The 20344-nt window shown below is 44.4% G+C and overlaps 1 protein-coding gene across 2 annotated transcripts in view; it reads left to right on the top strand.

Annotated features, from left to right (window-relative positions):
• Positions 1-18921, top strand: part of CALCOCO1 (calcium binding and coiled-coil domain 1) — a 171683-nt gene extending 152762 nt beyond the window's left edge. Inside the window, exon 15 of one of the 2 annotated variants that reach the window (XM_069230985.1) lies at positions 16662-18921. In XM_069230985.1, coding sequence (XP_069087086.1) covers positions 16662-16863 — 202 coding nt within the window. In that variant the 3' untranslated portion in view covers positions 16864-18921. The remainder of the gene's footprint in view (positions 1-16661) is intronic. The other variant, XM_069230986.1, reaches the window with a different exon arrangement.
• The last annotated feature ends 1423 nt before the right edge of the window (positions 18922-20344 follow it).

The raw sequence follows: 20344 nt of genomic DNA, 5'->3' as shown, positions 1-20344 counted from the left end.
GCTACAGAGGAGGGAGCATTATTGGCAATCGTGGTGTTGCAGAGGGCAACTGAGGTCCTGGAAGTTAGCCTACCCTTGGTGGCAGTGAAGACTAACGCCTTGACAGAGGTACTGCAACCGGGAGTCTCTCTCTCTCTCAGAACCACTACTCCTGTTCAAAAAACCCTCACTGATGTCCTACTGGGGACACAGTCCAAACCCAGCATAGGGCTCCTGTCAACAGGACGATGGCCCGCCTCCACTACCCTGCTTCAAGGGACACATACGTCCTCACCCAACACCCTACCCAAGAGAGCTTGGCGGTCCAAGCCTCTATGTCGTGCAGTCCTCATCGTACCCCCGGATAGGGAATCCAAGAGGCTTGGTGCTTTGGAGAAGAAGTTGTTATCTTCCACCGGCCTGACATTACAGCCTTTTGGGCCACTACTCCCAGGCCGTGGGGGACATGGTTGCGCAGGTGCTGCCATTGGTCCTGGAGGAGGCCCTGGCTGTCCTCTCTCAGGCCATCACCGACTGAGAGATGCTGCAAAATTCACCACATATTGTGAACTTGACAGGACCAACTCACTGGGCAAAGCATTTTCAGCAACAGTGGCCTTGAGGTGCCATGCCTGGTTGAGGTCCACTGATTTTTCTGGGGATGCCCAATCTTCTCTTATGGGCACACCTTTTGATAGCTCCTGTCTCTTCTGAGACAAGGCGGATTCGGCGCTGGAGCTCTCCAAGGACAGCAGGGCTACTGCCAGGTCCCCGGACCTTGCTATGACCCCCTCATTCCACTCAATCCAGCTTTCACTCTGTTTGTGGCCATGGAAGGGGTTTACAGCTGTGCATACTCCTCAGTCTCTGTGGGACCTACAGACCTCATGAGTCAGACAGCCAGTAGTCAGGTCAGTTCACCACCAACCTGTAGCCATAGCCTCCAAACCCTCCTAATCTACCCTTATACCATCATGGCTATCCAGTTGGTGGCAGGATACACCATCACCTGCCCCACTTGCAGTCCATAACAACAGACAGGTGAGTTTTGGAAAATGTCAAAAGGGGCTACTCCAGCCAGTTCATGTCACCTTCTTATAACAGGTTGATGGAGGATCATCTATCACTTCTCCCCAAGAAGCCACAGCTCTCTTTGCCAAGGAAGCCTTAGAGAGGGTGCCAATGCCAGAAGTGGGTGGTCATTTCTATTCTCACTACTTTCTGATGCCTAAAAAGTACAGAGGTCTTCAACCTATCCTAGACTTACGCCCCCTTGGTTACTTCCTCAAGAAGGAGAAATTCCAAATGCTGTTAGCTCAAGTCCTGTCTGCCCTGGACCCAGGAGACATGATGATAGTATTGGACTTGCAGGATGCCTACTTCCACATTCCTATCCTGTCTAACCACAGGCATTACCTGTGGTCCACGATAGGTCAAGAGCATTTTGAGTTCATTGTGCTCCCTTTTGGCCTCACCAGTGCCCCTCAGGTGTTCACCAATGTGATGTTGTGGGTTGCAGCTTATCTGGAGAGATCAGGTGTGCCTGTCTTCCCCTATCTCAATGATTGGCTGTTCATGGTGAGCTCACCCCTGGCTGTCATCTCCAACCTCCAGATTATGGTGGACATCTTGCATTCGCTGGGGTTTACTATCAATGTGCCGAAGTCACACCTGAGTCCCTCTCAGATGCTCCCTTTCACCAGAGCTGTTCTGGACACAGTGCAGTTTCAGGCCTAGCTTTCCGAACAGCGAGTCCAGGATATTCAGGTTAAGATACCAATGTTTTAGCCTCACTCCTGGGTTTTGGTCAAACAGAACTTGGGGCTGTTAGGACTCATCGCCTCCCGCATCCAGCTGGAAGCACATGCACGCAGGCATATGAAGGCTCTGCAGTGGGTCCTGAAGTTCCAGTGGGCACAGCATCAAGGGAATCTCACTGACATTGTCCAAATCTTGGAGGGAACTGCATAAGATCTGCAGTGGTGGCTAACAAACTGCGACTGGGTCAGTGAAAGTCCCCTCTATCTTCCCCAACCAGATCTGACAGTAGTGAAAAATTAGACACTACTGGGATGGGGCTGCTATCTGGGAGAGGTGGAGATCAGAGGCCTCTAATTTCCAACAGAATCCAGACTCCACAGCATATTGGGGCTCCAAGTGATCTGCCTGGCATTGAAAGCCATAATTCCCTCCATCAAGGAAGGCTAGTGCAAGTGTTCACAAACAATATCATCGCCATGTACTACTGCAACAAACAGGGCGGAGTGGGGTTGTGGACCCTTTGTAAAGAGGCCCTGCACTTATGGACATAGCTGTAACATCAGGGCATATCTCTGGTGGTCAAACACTTGGCAGATTCACTGGATGCTAGAGCGGATGACCTCAGCCATCAATGGCTTGCAGATTATAATGGTGTCTCCACCCTGAGGTGGCCCAAGAGTTCTTTCATTAGTGGGGAGAGCCTTAGTTAGATCTGCTCACCAGTGCCAAGAATGCACAATGCCAGCAGTGTTGCGTGCTGGAGTCTCCAAGGCGGCTCTGGCTCAGAGATGCTTTTCACCTCAAGCAAAGCTCAGGCCTCCTGTACGCCTTCCAGCAATACCACTCTTGCCCAGATTTCTCAAAAAGACCTAGAATGAGCAGGCTCAAGTCATCCTTGTGACCCCAGACTAGGCACTGAGAGTCTGGTATGCCAAGCTTTTGTGCATGTCCATCGATCCTCCAACCAGGCTGCCCATTCAGGAGGGTTTTCTGTCTCCGCAGCCCGGGAGGGTTCTCCACCGAAACCTGTCCAATCTCCGCCTTCTTGTGGGGAGTTCAAGCTTTGACAGTTGACATCTTTCAATTTTCCTCTTGAAGTCTGTGATGTCATCTTGGCAGCCATTCGTCCCTCCACCAAGATGGTATACGCTGCAGTTGGAAAACATTTGTGGCCTGGTGTGCAGAAAAGGACATGGATCCACTTTTTGCCTCTCTTTATCCATCCCTTTTTTTCATTCTCTCTTGCAAAGCAAGGCTCTGCTCTGGGCACTCTTAAAGGCTATATCTGCTATCTCTGCTTTTTTAGTGGTTGCCTGACCAGCCATCTCTCTTCAAGTCCCCTATTGTACATAGGTTTCTTAAAGGTCTTGTTTATCTCTTTCCTCCTTTTCCATTTATCATGCCTACGTGGGACCTTAATCTTGTGTTAACATTTTTTGAGGTACCACAACCACTTCATAATTGTTGTCTCACGCTCCTTACAAGTAAGAAAGTCTTCCTTGCGGCGATGACATCTGCCCGAAGAGTCAGCGAGCACCAGGCTTTCTCATCCAAGCCTCAATACCTCTCCATCCATCCTGATAAACTGGTGCTTCGTGCTAGGGCCTTCCTTCTCCTTAAAGCATTCACTCCATTTCATGTAGGCCAATTCATCAACTAGCCTACTTGTTATGCTCCTCCAGATCCCTCTTAAGAAGAGGAGCGACTACATCGTCCAGATCCAAAAAGAGCATTGTTGTTCTACTTATACCACACAAAAGGGTTCCGAGGTGGTGACCAACTCTTTGTGGGGTTTGTCAGAGTGAAGAAAAGCCGTGCAGAAGCAGACCATCTCCAGAAGGGTCATGCTCTGTATTAAAATCTGCTCTGCACTGACCAAAAAGCGCCTCTATTAGGGCTTGCAAGCTTCTTCCCCCAAAGCTGTCCCCACTACATTTGCTCCCAAAGTTCCTGCCCTGGACTTCTGCCAGGCAACAATCTGGGCTTCCTTGCATGTGTTCACAAAGCACTACTGCCTGGATAGTCTGGTTCATAAGGATGGGCATTTTGCCTGTTCGGTCCTGAGGGCTTTCTCGTCTGAAATTGGTCTGCATTCTCACCTTCGGGATAGCATTGTTTGGGTATCTATTTCAAGGTAAGAAATCTGCAGCTACAAGTGTCTATCAGATGAACAAGTTACTTACCTTCAGTAATGCCTTATCTGGCAGAGACAATATCTAGCCGCAGATTCCTTACTGACCCACCCATCCTCCTCACTTTGTGAACGTTTTTCTAGGGACAGGGCATTACCCTTTCAGGTCCCTAGTTTTCTACAACACTGATCAATGTTCTTTGTGGCTCCGTGCTCCTGGCATGGAAAGTTGTGAAAAGAAACTGATGTTAGCGCACCTGTGGTGCACGCACAGGCACCACAAACGTCAATTCCAGTGCGGATGACATTGACGACACCACCTACTGGCATGCAGGGGTACTGCTCACAAGAAGTCTTCTGGATCCAACTTGATGCCTGGCAATAATTCTAAGGTATGGAATCTGAGGCTAGATATAACCTCTAGCAGAATAAATGTTAACAAAGGAAAGTAACTTGTTCTTCATTGAAGACTTTGAAAGATAGAGAGGCACAGTTTTTGCTTTGGTTGCAAAAATTAAAAGGGACAACTGCCTCAAATGAAAGCTCGGACTCACCTAAAAAGACCCAGAAGAAGTCTCAATCTAAGGAAAAAACAGTCTCTGAACTCGTACAGGTGAAGAAGATCCACCTACTTCAAAACTGGCTGACAAAAAATATACACATTTCAGCAGGTCTCATGAGTTACCTTATGCCCTGTAGAAGCCAAAGCTTCAACTTGAACCACTCTCTCTAAAGAAATGGCATTCTCAATCAAGAGCTCCTTCTCCAGATCCTCAATAGGTGCCTTTTTCATCATCTGCCTTCCTCTCACCTTCATTGAAAATATCATTGTCTAGGAAAGTTCACACTTTGACACCATCAATGAACAAAAAAAGGTCTATCACACCAAGACCTCCGTCAGTGCCACCATTGATGTCATAGTCTATTACAGTCATATAGATGAGAACATAAAAAGCCAAACACTCCAAAGCTAGCATTCGCTATGAAAAAATTGCCACTTCCTCCACCGCCGAAACATAAGACAACAACACTGATGACAAACCACCCATGGACGTCATCATCATCATCAACCAGACAGCCTTTGACAAGACATCTTCCTCCACAAACTTCATCTGCAACTGAAGAACCTTCTTCAGCTCAAATAACATATATTTATGAATCAGGGGTGCCATCAAAAAATTATGCTACAGCCTACTTCTCCTATTAAAATATCAGAAAAACTAACCACGAGGATCATATGATGAAGGCCCATATGGACATGCATATAGTCCAGGCTAGTTAATAGTAAAATATCAGAAATATGATGATGACCAAGAATATCCTATATCCATGTCACAAGTAGAGTCGAAGTACTCAAGGTCATATGAGCATCTTGAAGAAAATGTCTGCCTGGTATATTGGCAGTCTCACCAAGAATATGAATTATATTGTAATGACAAACAATTTCATGACCCGGAAAGATTACAAATCCTAGTAGCCCTCGTGCATGATCTTAGCCTGATGATGCAGGATGTTTACATATTATTTCCTGAAAAGGCTCAAAACCAAGTTACAGCAGATCATCTGAAGCCACAAAGAAAGCCTCCAGTGACACCACTTAAAACATAAAATCCAAAATCTGTTGCTCAAGCTGTATCTCTGGTAGGAATGACTCAGTCATGTAATCTGACACCTTTGCCAGCTCAGTCGGGTTTTACAATGGATTATGACCAAGACAGCAGACATTTATCTTTGAGAACCCCAGAATGGGATGACTATAAAGCTCATTCGTCTGATTCTCTCATACCAGACCACTTAGCAGGATTTCTTGCTATTATTGAAAAAGCATCTAAATGTTTTGACTTACTTTTACCAGCAAAGGATATTGACTTTTTCCTTTAATATTTCAAAGATGCACAAAAGAGTGTAGTGAAGTCAATGCCAAGTATCAACTATATATGGAACAAATTCCTTAAAATCATGCACAACCCAACCACAGTGTCAGCACTGATTCTGCTATTAGATAAAAAATATTAGGTGCCAGACTACCCAGCCTGTCTAATAAGCCACCCAAAAGCAGACTCAGTCATTTTGCAAGCGGCACAAAGATCTAAAAATCAGTCTACCCTTTTTACTGCATGTCTAGAGAGTTGAGGGTAGGGGCTTGGATAACACTGAGAAAAGAGTTGATGTTATGGCTTCAGCAACAATCAGAGCTAAATATTTCCTAGCTATCTTGGGCCGTTTTGACAGGCAAATGTGGTCTGATATCCACCAATGTTAGACCATTGTTTAGAAGACAAAAATTGTCAAGCTATGGCCAGTTTGAAAGAAGAGCGAATATCAGCAGCAATTATCAGCGCATCAATGAATGTAGCCACTGCAGGGTTCAAAGAACTTGCCAAGCTGCTGGCTTGAAGGAGAAAAGGAATGGAAACAATGTTTTCTTGGTGTAACTCATAGCAATTATATCATATGTCTGCAATGCCAAATTAAATGCTTCCTTTCTTATTCAGTCTCACTCAATCGGGACTGGCTTGAGCATCTATTAACGTACGAGTAGCAGCTATTTCTGTTCCAGGAGAGCGTTTAATAAACCATGGCTACCTACCAGTAGACTGATTAAGGAGTTCACGAAATGGCTGTCAGGGTGCCCCACCCCCTATAAGAGGACCCCGATACTTTGGCAGTTCAACACAATCCTGTCACAAATTATGCAACCACCATTTGACTCTGTCCACGGTCAAGACTCAAACTGCTATCAAGGAAATTGGCCTTTCTTTTAGCATTATCTTCAACACAGGGTGGTCAGCGAAAACAGACTTTCACAATTACCACCAGTTTCCTGTGACAGAGTGACATTGAGAACTATCCAGTAGTTTATACCTAAAGTGCCTTCTGAATTTCGTTTAAATGGGCTAATGATACTAACGACATTTGTTCCAAATCCAGCATAGTCCCAGAAAGCCTTACACTCTCTTTAGATAAAAAGATGTTCGAAATTTGACTTATGACCAAAAATTTGAGACAGCCAGATCAGCTCCTAATTGCTTTTGGGAATCCACTCAAAGGAGAAACCATTTCTAAAAGCAGGTAGACAGCCGCACAACATAAAAGCCCACTCCGCCAGGAGTGTTGTTCCTTCAATTGCTCTGTTTGCTGAGTTTGATTAACAGACATAGGCAGAGCGGAAACATGAATGAAAGTACACACTTTTACACTACATTACTGGAAGAGGCAGTATGGAAAGATGCAGCAGTAGGCCAAGCAGTATTGTCATGTTTTTCTATAAAGTAAGCAATACTTTGATGTCCCTCCATTCATGGAATAAATTTATTATGAATATTATGTACTTCTTATTACGCTGATTAAAGCATCTGAATGTTCATGAAAGTTTCAATACTGGAGGAGGAAAGTGTTCCATGTAATGGTAGTTCTCCAGTATTGATATCGTTCATAGATTCAGTTGCAACCCACCCTCCTCCGCACAAGAGGTCACCCTAGCAAAATTGGTTCTTCATACGAGTGCCTTGAAATCTGAAGCATGGTAGCCTCTCAGAGTATGGTCTTGAGTCTGGTTATCTGTGGCTGAAGTCTGGTTCTTTTTATAATGACGTGGCTAGGCTACTTCCAGCCTCTAGTCTATGTTTAGATTGGGACTGCTATTATAATGTTACTGTGGGATTCCCAGCTTGACAAAATGTATGATTCAAGCATGTGAATCTATAAAAGATATCCGCCCTGGAGAAGTGCCATTACGGGTAAGTACCTTATTTCTTTTTTCATGACAGGAAAAGCTGATGTGCTAGCACGAAATTATTGTATGTTCGGATATATGTTTAAAGATTATGCTTATTGATTTTGCGGACTGAGGAATTAACTTGTATGTCTGGCATGATTTGCCTCTTGTACAAACCTAGAGAAGTCTCTAAAACCAGAGTGAAAGCACTGATGTATGAGACTTTAAAAACTGTAGCCCTGTAGTTGTAGTCTGTCCTGGAATTGTAAGATATGTCTAATTTTTCATTTTTACACTCTGCCACTTCTAAACACCAGAGAGCGAACCTATCTAGATGTTGCATGAAGGTAAAATGAAATTAAAATTATTTACAATATGAAGGTTATGTGAAGTTACGCAGGCTGAACTTCCTGTTTCACATATGGCCTTTTAGACATTATTATGAAATTGTCATGAGCAAATGCACCATTCTGCCCCTATTTTATTTTTTTCAAGCCTCTGCCTAGAAGTTTTCTCAGCACACCTGTGGAGAATCTGTCTTGCTTCTCAAACCATGAAAGTATTGAAGTATTTCATGAGACCTACCCCAGAGTCAGAACGTAAAGGCTAGTACAGGGGTCCTTAATATAAGGCGAGGAAATATATACTCAAAAACGATATTTGCTATTATTTAATCATGTATCATAAACAACAATAAAAAGTGCAATCCGCCAAATTAAGGAATGTGTCCTGTGGCCCTGCGGGTGGTTTATAATATGTGACCTTGAAGACAGGAATCATTCATGCTCAGGCATTGACATCTTCAGGACAGGGCATGGGCCCTGCTTTTGAGTGCAGTCGCTCCCTAAAGACGCTCTCCCCATATTATATGAGAATGTTGGACAATTGTTCCAGTTCCTGGTCTAACGTTTTGTACGTCCAATACATCCAGTGTCCCATCTACGATTGTTCAGTGGATGTTCAGCATGTCCTCATAATACAATGTCCTACATAAAACAATGCTCAGACGGTGCCACTCGAGCTCTTGTTACAGTTAAGTACTGATGATGATCCTATTGTTTTCAGAGATCAAAAAGCCATTTACTACAAAAGTGGACCTGCTGTATTTTAATTTGTAATTGCTTTTTAGGCTGTGTAACTATATGACTACTAATACTCTACTCCATAATACATTATACGTGTACCACACTTAGCTTGAGCACTGAGCATGCTGGTTCACCTCACTGCACTTTGTTGTTTACTGATGATTCATATTTATTGATTTTTATGATAAATTATCGAATGCAAATACCCTTTTGAGTATGTTTCATCTCTTTATATTAGGGACAACTGTGCTAGCTATACATTGAAATCCCAGGGCCCCTAGAGATCCCACGGTGTAACCCCTGTGTTATAGACCATCGGAACCTAGGAAGCGTAAACTGATCTGGGGTTGCTTGTTTTCTGCTCTTTGGGAAACCTTATCTTTCTGTTTGGACCAGTACTGATTTGCATATAGCTGTTCTCTGTGTAGAGTGGCACAGTGAAAAAAAAACAATGAACTGAAATGCAACCTGAGCGATTGTTAGTAGCTAGTTAAATACCTTGTATCTTATTAATCATGAAGCAGTTAACCTTTACATGTTAAAAAGCATGCTCACATGTGGAAGAAAAAGAAACGTAACAGGTAAAAGATACAAGGTACACGAACGTCAAGGGAGCTCTTCAGTAGTTGCCCTTAATGGTACTGAGCATACGATGCTAAAGAGTGCCAGTTCATGGAAAGTGCAGATAAAGTGTTTGGGTGGGGGGACTTTAGGCCTAATAAAAGCCACTGACAGGTGTAACACGAGCAATTAAAAACAATACCAATACGAGTCAGAGATCTCTTCAGTAGTTACCTTTCGTGGGTTCAAAACATACGAAAGTCAAAGTGCCAGTGAGTGAAGTGTTGTTAGTTGCTGAGATAAATTCTAACATTCTTTTTGTCACTTTCCTGATTGCTCCTTCAGAGCCTATGGCTTTTTAGCAAATGTTCAATAAATAAATAGGGCTGTAGAGTGTCCTATATTGGCCCATTTACTCAAAAGTTTCACGGAGTGGGGGGCACACCTGGTAAAACTTGCCTGGATGAAGTCCATCTCCCGGAATGTCATTCTAGGGCAAGTATATAAGATACCCCTTTCAAAGATCACCAGACGCCTGTGAGCCCTCCTAGTGCTCCCATGGTGTTGAATTCCTTCGACTTGAACTGGTCATGAAATCTTAGCTACACCCCTGAGCACCCGTGAAGCCACAGTGTTTCCTTCCTCAAGGGGTCATTCTTTTATGCTGTGAGGGACAGTTTGGAGTCTCACTGCACTGCACTTCTTTGCTGCCTCGGCTAGAGTCCGGCTGTATAACTACCCACAGTAACATGGTCTTTGGGAAGTGTTGCTGACGCTGATTTGCCTTTGAATTCCACTATCAATCGTCTGTTGCCCAAGCCAGCTCGACTGGTTCCCGTGGTTGGCCTGTTGCTATGGCTTTTCTTCCTCGCTTCAGGCTCACAGACCGCGATCATGCGCAGACCATCTGCTCTGTTTGATCATCGGAGACCGCGAGCAGAGTGTCTACGCGACAAGCGGGGTACTTTTGACTATGGGGAAATGTGCCTGACAAAGGATGCACAAGAAAGTGAGTCAGGGAGATGGATGCAAACCTGAAAATTGAGTGGCGAGAAAAAGAAGGGAGAGTAAAAAGCTGCTTAAAAGCACCGAGGGAAATAGACACTATTGAGCGAATAAATGGAAACGCATTAAAGGTCGTAGTTCGAAGCTGCCTTCTCGAATCTTGAATGGGTAAGACTGGGTGATGAAGAACAGAATGGATGGAAAGAGGAAGGGAGGCTACAGAACTCTAACCAGGCAGGCCAGCAAGGAGATCAAAGTACAGGAAGAGGAACCATGGCTAATATAGATATGTAGACGCCAGGACGTGAGCAGAAAGGCAAATCAAGGAAAAGAAAGATGGGGATGAAATAGGTGGGGTTGGTCAATTACGGAGTACCTTGGGAAAAAAAGCCTGTTACTGGTATAGAGGATGAGGGGAGAGAATATAAAATAGTGAGAAAGAGGAGCAACGACAGAGGGAGCTGACAGAGAGAGAAATAGTTTTAAGTACAGACAGCAGGGAAGAGATCGCTACAGGTAGAGTGGAAGCTAAAAAAATACTAATAAGAACAGAGAGATGAAGAGGGAAAATATGAAGACAGAGTGAGGCGGGAATGGAAATACATTGTATAGAAAATTAGAAAGAAAGGCTCCTGGTAATGGACAGAGCATAAGTGAATGAAACCGTGGGGCAAGGGGAGAAAGAGAGAAAAAGAGAAGGGCAATGATGGGTGGTTGGTTGGTGGGTACAGGAAAATGGAAAGTAAAAAGAGCAATTATACCAAACAATTAGACTACATGATGGAATGAAAAATGACATTGATGTGGGACAGTGAGAATAAGGCAACCGTAGTGGGCAGCTACACAAATTGATTGAGAATTGAAACTATAGGTGGGAGCGAGCAAAGTAAAGAAAAGTGCAACCATTCAGAGCATCTAAATAGATATAAAGAGAGTCGAAAAGCCGGTAGAGGCCAGTTTGCAAAGACAAAACTACGAAAGGTTTGCACAAGCAGATAGGAAGACAGCTAGAGGGCGAGGTGAAACAGCGCTGAAAAGTAAACGAAGAGCAAAAGATGGGTCGTGGTCCGCTGTATGGGCCCAGGCAGAGCCAGCAGAGGAAGAGGACCCCTGACGAGAGAGCAGGATGGGAAGAACACTGGAGAGAAAGCACGCTAAGGAGGCAGTGATGAACTAGAAGAAAAGAGTGGGAGGGTGAGCGAGTCGAAGCAGCCAAGATCTGACAGAGTGCACTGGCAAGGCAGAAGCCAGCTTGTCGCACAGTCAGATCTGAACGAAAAGCTTTCTTTCTTTGGAGCGTGGCGTTAACACGTTAGCCAGTCATTCCGTCGCTGTGCGTCTCAAGGGAGAAACGTCAACAATAAACTTCGAGTAGGGGTGCGCCCACGCCCGACAGACCCTGATATGGCTGGTGCCTGTTTGTGGGGGGCCCCAGCTCTCCCTGAGGCATAGTGTGTCGCCCGTTCCAGCGTCTATTGCATTGACAATGGCGCAGGGCAGCAGGTCACTTAGGAAATGTAGGTAGGAGACGAGAGGGGGGGCACCAGGACCTGGGCGAGCGAGGCAGCCATCTTGTACGGAGGGGGAAACAGATAAATTTCCGACACTCTAGTGGGAGTAAAGATGACTTTTACAACCGCTAGCCATAAAAATGGCAGCGGAGGAGGGGGGAAGATGGAGCGCGCTTGTCAGATGTTTCCGAATCAATTTTCAGCATCATTAGATTCTATTCTCCGGCAGACAGAGAGGGGGGGAATAAAAGGGGCTGTAGGGGGCGGCGGTGGCAGAAGATGGGGGGAGAAGGAACCGTTTGCAAGTGAGATAGATATTACCAGAAAATGGCTGTGCGCGCGGGTTCATTCAGGCAATGTGGGTCGCTGGTTGCTAGTGCTTAATTTGATCCGGTGGGGGGCACCTGCACTTATTTTTGAGGGCCGGTACTTATTTTTCTGCATCAGGCAATTACTACGAGCAAAAAACACATATGGGAAAGACGGAGCAAAGAACGACGGGAGAGCGTCACAAAGGGAGAAAACAGAAAACCTCAAGAGTCAGCTGAAGGGGCAGGAAGTGGCTGTAAATGGATTAAAGATGCCCGAGATGGCTTTAGCATTACGCTGCCTCAGTATTCTGTGCTTCAACATTTAAATGCAGCAGCCGCGTGTTTCAGAGGAGAACTTTGGGCACAGGCATGTTTTTATGCACAAATTAACTAGTGTTGGTTGCTTTTTCAGCGCCGACCCTGCCACAAAAAACCCAACGCAGCTAGTGATTGCGCCCGTGGGAGAGGCGGGGTTTTCTTCTGCCTTCGATTGCAGAGCGGCCGATCGAAATGTTATTTCTTTTTTTATTGTTTTGTTTGCCAGCACATACATTCTAAAGCAAGCGAAAGAATCCAGATTGCTTGGCTGCGGGTTCCGTGTGTTTTTTAACCTCATGATACATGAAAAGCACAGGTAATGAATGCAATGTCCTCATGCACTGAAGATTTGTACACCAGAGGCAGCAGGCTTTGCAAGCCATCGTCATATTCTGCAAAAGTACATCATGAGCAACATAAGCGCAAGCTTCCCTCACACACCGAGAGCACTAACAGCACGCAGCCAGCAGCAGTACAAGCTCCCCGGTGCACAGAAAAGGCACGGCTCATGTTGCAGTAGCCCAAAGCCCCACCTACACACGTGACAAGGTGCAGCACAAACGTCCCTCACGCACAGAGGCAAAGTAGAGCATGGGCGGTCGCAAGGTAAGCATCCCTCACACACACAGACACTGGAACAAGCCCTACATTGGCAGCAGTAACTCACGCTCCTCGTACACAAAGTAACCACGAACAGCCATGGCAGCAACACCGCAAGCCATCGTCACACAGCGCGAGTATATCATGGGCAACTTAAGTGCAACCTTCCCTCGCTCAGATGTCTGCACAACACATAAATCTGCAGTGCAGGCTTCCACCCAGACACACACACACACTCTTAAAGCAACGACAGCAGCATCCCATGCTTCCCTCACATACAGGAACACAGTACAGCATGGCCAGCAGCAAGGCAAGCTTCCGTGCATACAGCGAAGCAGGACCTGCACTGCGAGTGACAATGTGCGCTTCTTTCATGCGCAGAAGCCACATACAGCAAGAGCGGCGGCCTGTGCAAGAAACATCGCTCTCATCACACCTACGCATCCACAGCATCAGTGCAGACGTCCCCATCACACACATGCATCCAGAATAAGTACGTAGCCAGGTGGTAGTGAAAGCTTCCCTCACATGACAGACTAGTAACAGCAGCACAGACTGACTGTATACATTTGTAAATCTGAAGGATGGGCTGAGTTCATTTATCTTGTTCAAGGCTGACAGCTTAGCGCAAGAGAGGATAATAAGACCAACAAACGATAGGGCTTTAAACTCCACCCTAGTTGCTGCGCTCCATGGGCAGGGTTCCAACTAAAATACAGTTATTTAACAGTTTCTGACGTACTAAACAGAACGTTTGCCTCTGTCTGTGATCAGAGGTGGTCGGCAAAGGCCTCTGAACTTAACACGCTCTAACGTCAGTTCCAGTACGATGGTGGTAAGCAGTGCCTTATCTTTCATAAGTAGCTGTTCAGAATCAGGGACTCTTGTCCTGTCAGAGCGCTGGTCATAAATAGTTGCTGGTGGGAGTGTGGTCCAGTGCTCTAAAGGGCACCATATACATTGCAAAGCTGGAGCCGGTTGTACGATAGACTGTGCGGCCAGTTGCATTGCAGGACCCATTGTGCAGCAGGGCTGGGAACCAGTTTCATGGCGGACGTGGAGCGTGTGGGTCCAGTACTGCTAGAATATCCAGTTCCATGGCAGAGCCTAGAGTCGATTGCATTGCAATATCGGGAAACAATTGAATTACAGAATATGGAAACAGTTACATCATAGGTGTTGGATCCAGTTATACTGTGGATTGGGAACCAGATTCATCTTTGAAGTGTGAGGCTGTGGTCTAACTGTTCTGATAAACAGTCTTGTCTGGATTCCTTTTCATTTTTAGATGGACTCCGGTGTTTTCACCAGAGTAGGAGCCAAGGCTGGTGACCATGACCATGCCGGGCCTCTAGCCCTGCACATCGACTGCCTTTCCTGTGCACAGGAGCCGTTATGAGAACCAGCCCTGCTTCCGTTTATCGAAGCCCAAAGGAACCGGCTCCAATGCAAAGAATCCATTGTTGGTGCTTCGCACATTGTCAGAGACCTACAGTTACCGTGCTACGAGTGAGCCATTTCCACTGTTTGACAAAAGTGACCTTAAGAGCTTAGGCAACAGTGAAAGAGAATGCTCAGATAGAAGGGAGAGAGACTGGGTATTTTCCACAGAGAAGTGGGGATTTTGATTATAGAGTCATGGCTTTGGTGATGCCAGTCTCTGCTTGTACAGAAGCCAGTGTCTTGGCAGAAGTTGAACAAGCTAGATATGCAAGAGTTAGTTCTGTTTTGGGACAGTAGCCAGAAACGTGTTCTTTTGACTGTGCAGGGTAAAAACTGCAGCTGGTGGGTACAATAAAACACCAAGTGTGGCTCTGGGCCTATGGTGAAGTGGCTCAGAATTGGCATAAGCCTGCTTTCACTTTACGCCCGCTTCCTAATGTGACTTCTCTTTTATGTATACTTAACAATTTTTGGTCTTTCAGATAGCAACCAGGAACCCATCTACTCTCTTTGTGTGCTGTTATAGTTCATCCAGCGCAGCGGGCCCCTGAATTCCCAACATGTGGGACCCCATTTACACTTGTAGGCTGAACTTTTAATATTTTGCTTGATTGGTTGTGTGACTTCTTCCCAATTGGATACTGTGATTTCCATGATTTAATTCAAACGATTGTGCACCTCCTTTTCCCTTGCAGGCTATATGCCTGCCACTTTGAGGAAACGTTTATAAGGAGATACCATTACACACTAAACACCTTGTAAAAAATAGTATTTTTTAGTGTACTGTAATGAAAATACAAGTCAAATTTAAGAAATGTACGGAAAGCAAAAATCACATATAGTTAACAGACAATGTTGTCTAAAAGGTAGGGTTATATGTTATAGAAGGTCTCAATGTTCAAATTAGGGTTGGGTTAAGGGCAACACTTAAAGTAAGAGTGAAGTTTGGGTTCATAGTGAAAGACTAAAATATCAGCATTCTTATGTTGTTCATAAGGGCATTTCGTCATAAAAGTATTCGTCATCCCTAGGTAGATCCTTACATTCTATGACTTGATCAATTAAATCTCTTTGTGAAATATTTTCCTGTTAATTGTACTTCCCTTGACTTTGTCATTTGACATTGAATGTAAGACTTTTTCCCCTGTTTGCTGGGCCATACAGGGTGATGAAATGCAAGATCCTTCCTCGAGCCTCAGAACATCCCACTTCCATCTTTGAGTAATGAATTAACCTGAGGTAGTATTGTTTATTCACCTGAAGGTTTGCCTTCCAGATAGTAGACTTGGATTGGGACTGCAGGCAAATTTCTGATTTGAGGCATCTGCCTCCCGCTGTGGAGGTATGGTGAGTAAGCAAGGCATGTGAAACTACTTTTCTTGCCCATGCTCATGTAGCTGATCATCCAACTGGCTCTTTAGTAAATGTTGGGCCCAGCTTGCTGGAAACTGTATACAAATCACTTCTTGTGCAGGGGCTGCAACTGGGTTTCCTATGTTCAGCAGACCGCAGTCATTTTATAAAAGCCTTAATCATCTGTAAAACATTTGTTAAAGGCAAGGCTGACTTTTTAGGCCAACTGTCAGGGAAGAAAATGCATTTTTGTATATTACTTTTTCTATTGGCATGTCCACTTTCGTTTAATGTTGAGTTTGGGGGGGAGGGGAAGGCACTTTCAACTCCAGTGGTAGAAAAAAAAAATCCTTGTACAGTTTAACCATTGTGGGTGATAAACCAGTATCACAGTGAGGCATTCGAGACATACTTATGGTCCATGTAGTTTTTAAGAAAGACTAAATGCAATTCTGAGCACAATCTCAACAAGGCAGGATTATGCAGAGTTTGTGAATTGATCACATGAATAAGTTAAAAAAACATTTTTACAAGTAAATCACTTTTTTCTTTTTATCTGGCATGCACATCCTGAAAGGAGTATGTATACTTTGGAACAAACACTTCAAATTAATCTCAGAAACGAAGCAGGTCAACTAAAGCATGGAGATTATAATTATGACATGTATAACTGCATCCTGACCCAAAGGCCTTATCTTGTGATGTGATTTTGCTAATGGCTGGTCGTGAGCCTGCTTGTTTTAAGAACATGTGTCCAATAAGCTTTGCAAAAATTACATAGTTGATCTATAGGCTACTGATCTCATGCAGCAGTTATTTACTGGGCTTGAACCCCCCCCTGGTATTTTTACTTTGCTCTTATGACTCATGTCTTTCTTCTTTCAGGGGCAGCTCCAGTGGCCAGACGTGGCAGAGGATAATGGCAGCCTCTGACAGTGTCCCGGTGGCCAGGCTTAGCAGCAGCACCCGGCGAGAGTGCCCAGTCTGTAAAGAACGTTTGTCTTCGGACTGCAGCCTAGCAGCCTTCCAAGAGCATGTGGACAGCCACTTCTTTTACAGTGCGCATGACCCATTCACCTTTGAGTAACCTACTAAGTAACTTTATTGCGTGTCATTTTAATAGCCTTCAGGTAACCGTCAAATGAGACCACCTTACAATAGCCATTTTTGTTTACTTTTGTGTGGACGATCTTTGGACTGTGTGCTTGTCTCTCTCACTCCCTCTCATTCGCTCTCCCCTTTTGCCCACCACATTCAGCAGCCTCAAGTTGCTTTTACGTTTGTAGATTTTGAACTTGTTTCTCCAACCAGCTGACTTAGCAGAACTGTTCGAGGCATAAGACAAGAACTGGTTGCAGTGGATGGATGCAAATATATCACAAGTGAACATGCGGGATTTGGTCATTAGTGCAGAGTCTCTTGCATGGACCTCAATTCTCCAAAATGGCATGGGTAGCGGAAGTGACGTCACATGCCCTATGACCTCCTCTTTCACTCACATGCACGCACATACTTACATATACACACAAATTCCCACTTACATACACTATCGCACATAAACATACTCTCACCCACAAGCATGAACACAGCATACCTTTAAAAGCATTTTTACTTATTCCATATTAAAGATAAAGATTGACAGAAAACAGAGTGGAGCCCCAACTGATGTCCATAAGGACAAGCTGCCACTGTGGCTCTGGCACTGAATTTACCTCCTCTGAGGCTTGGGGTCGCAAATGTAGTGCCAGAGGTATCAAAGGCCAAGCCAGGAGTTGCACCTGCAACCCCTGGCTACCGCTAAATGGCACCCATGGTCTCTTGTATTGCTAAAGGTCTATCTATAATTCAAGTACAAAAGATACCGAGACTTTAAACATTCTTGTCTTAGAAACAGTTGGTAGTCTCTCCCAGGAGAAACAATGCACTCAGTACATCTAGTGAGTGTGCCCCATGTTTGAGGTGGTACTTGCTGTGAAAGCCTGCAGACACTACAACTGGAGGGATTTCTGCAAGGTATAAAATTGTCAGCCATTTAGGGTTTAGTTTCTCTGCCAGTTACTGCATTGCTCACCCCTCTTTTGTAGGTCTGGTACAAGGACCTGTGGCGCCAGTGGCAAAATATTTTGCTATTTGTATTCTTTTTTTAATAAGGCCATGTTGGCACTTACAATATGATGCCCCTGTGCTCCACTGCTGACGTCCGTTTGAGGGGTGTTAGTGCATGACCAGCTCCGAGCTATTGCTCAGGTATCGTACAGCTGAAACCCCTATGTGTGTGGCCAAGGCTTATTCTCTTTAAGTTTTTGTTCCCTCATCACATCTTGTGCGTGCACTAAACATACTAGCAAGACTCTAGCTTGCTAATGTGTTTCAGGGGGATTCATATTTCTTTTATGTATATTTCCCCAGTTTGAATTCTTTCTCACTACTTGCTCTATAAATCACTGCTGTATGCTTGTCCTAAGGGCAGACCGAGGATGAAAGTAGTATAGCTGTATGTTAAAAATGGTCTCTGTGAGGTGGCGTTGACTATACGTTGAGCATCCTGCTGTATGTAGCTCATTGTCAAAAGACTAAAATGCCAACTCTAGAGATTCACCTATACACAAAAAACATGTATACACAGCAGCATAATAAGTTTAGAAAAGAAACTACATCATTTATTATTAATACATAATAATTCAATAACTTCCAAGAGTCTAAAAGCCCCCATATCTCAACCTAAAAATATACAGGACAGAATAAAGTGCTTAAAATAAAGTGCACATGATTATCAGAGAAAGAGGACAGAAAAGTCCATTCAGCCAATACATACATTCACAAACAAATACATACATACAGGGAGTGCAGAATTATTAGGCAAGTTGTATTTTTGAGGATTAATATTATTATTGAACAACAACCATGTTCTCAATGAACCCAAAAAACTCATTAATATCAAAGCTGAATATTTTTGGAAGTAGTTTTTAGTTTGTTTTTAGTTGTAGCTATGTTAGGGGGATATCTGTGTGTGCAGGTGACTATTACTGTGCATAATTATTAGGCAACTTAACAAAAAAAAATATATAACCATTTCAATTATTTATTATTACCAGTGAAACCAATATAACATCTCAACATTCACAAATATACATTTCTGACATTCAAAAACAAAACAAAAACAAATCAGTGACCAATATAGCCACCTTTCTTTGCAAGGACACTCAAAAGCCTGCCATCCATGGATTCTGTCAGTGTTTTGATCTGTTCACCATCAACATTGCGTGCAGCAGCAATCACAGCCTCCCAGACACTGTTCAGAGAGGTGTACTGTTTTCCCTCCTTGTAAATCTCACATTTGATGATGGACCACAGGTTCTCAATGGGGTTCAGATCAGGTGAACAAGGAGGCCATGTCATTAGATTTCCTTCTTTTATACCCTTTCTTGCCAGCCACGCTGTGGAGTACTTGGACGCGTGTGATGGAGCATTGTCCTGCATGAAAATCATGTTTTTCTTGAAGGATGCAGACTTCTTCCTGTACCACTGCTTGAAGAAGGTGTCTTCCAGGAACTGGCAGTAGGACTGGGAGTTGAGCTTGACTCCATCCTCAACCCGAAAAGGCCCCACAAGCTCATCTTTGATGATACCAGCCCAAACCAGTACTCCACCTCCACCTTGCTGGCGTCTGAGTCGGACTGGAGCTCTCTGCCCTTTACCAATCCAGCCACGGGCCCATCCATCTGGCCCATCAAGACTCACTCTCATTTCATCAGTCCATAAAACCTTAGAAAAATCAGTCTTGAGATATTTCTTGGCCCAGTCTTGACGTTTCAGCTTGTGTGTCTTGTTCAGTGGTGGTCGTCTTTCAGCCTTTCTTACCTTGGCCATGTCTCTGAGTATTGCACACCTTGTGCTTTTGGGCACTCCAGTGATGTTGCAGCTCTGAAATATGGCCAAACTGGTGGCAAGTGGCATCGTGGCAGCTGCACGCTTGACTTTTCTCAGTTCATGGGCAGTTATTTTGCGCCTTGGTTTTTCTACACGCTTCTTGCGACCCTGTTGACTATTTTGAATGAAACGCTTGATTGTTCGATGATCACGCTTCAGAAGCTTTGCAATTTTAAGAGTGCTGCATCCCTCTGCAAGATATCTCACTATTTTTGACTTTTCTGAGCCTGTCAAGTCCTTCTTTTGACCCATTTTGCCAAAGGAAAGGAAGTTGCCTAATAATTATGCACACCTGATATAGGGTGTTGATGTCATTAGACCACACCCCTTCTCATTACAGAGATGCACATCACCTAATATGCTTAATTGGTAGTAGGCTTTCGAGCCTATACAGCTTGGAGTAAGACAACATGCATAAAGAGGATGATGTGGTCAAAATACTCATTTGCCTAATAATTCTGCACTCCCTGTATATAGAGCCTGTTGTTTCAACTTTCACCACATTGAATCATTAAGACAGGAAATAATCAATCCTCAATATTGTCCCAAGAAATCATTGCATCCAGGCTCAAAGAATTATCGTCGACGTTTCGACCCATCCAAATCACGGGCTAAATCCGAGCTCACATCAGGGTCTT

This window comes from Pleurodeles waltl, chromosome 4_2, assembly GCF_031143425.1.
Source record: "Pleurodeles waltl isolate 20211129_DDA chromosome 4_2, aPleWal1.hap1.20221129, whole genome shotgun sequence".
NCBI classification, from domain to species: domain Eukaryota; kingdom Metazoa; phylum Chordata; class Amphibia; order Caudata; family Salamandridae; genus Pleurodeles; species Pleurodeles waltl.
The sequence above is the reverse complement of the archived record's forward strand: the minus strand, read 5'-3'. Positions and strand labels throughout refer to the sequence as shown.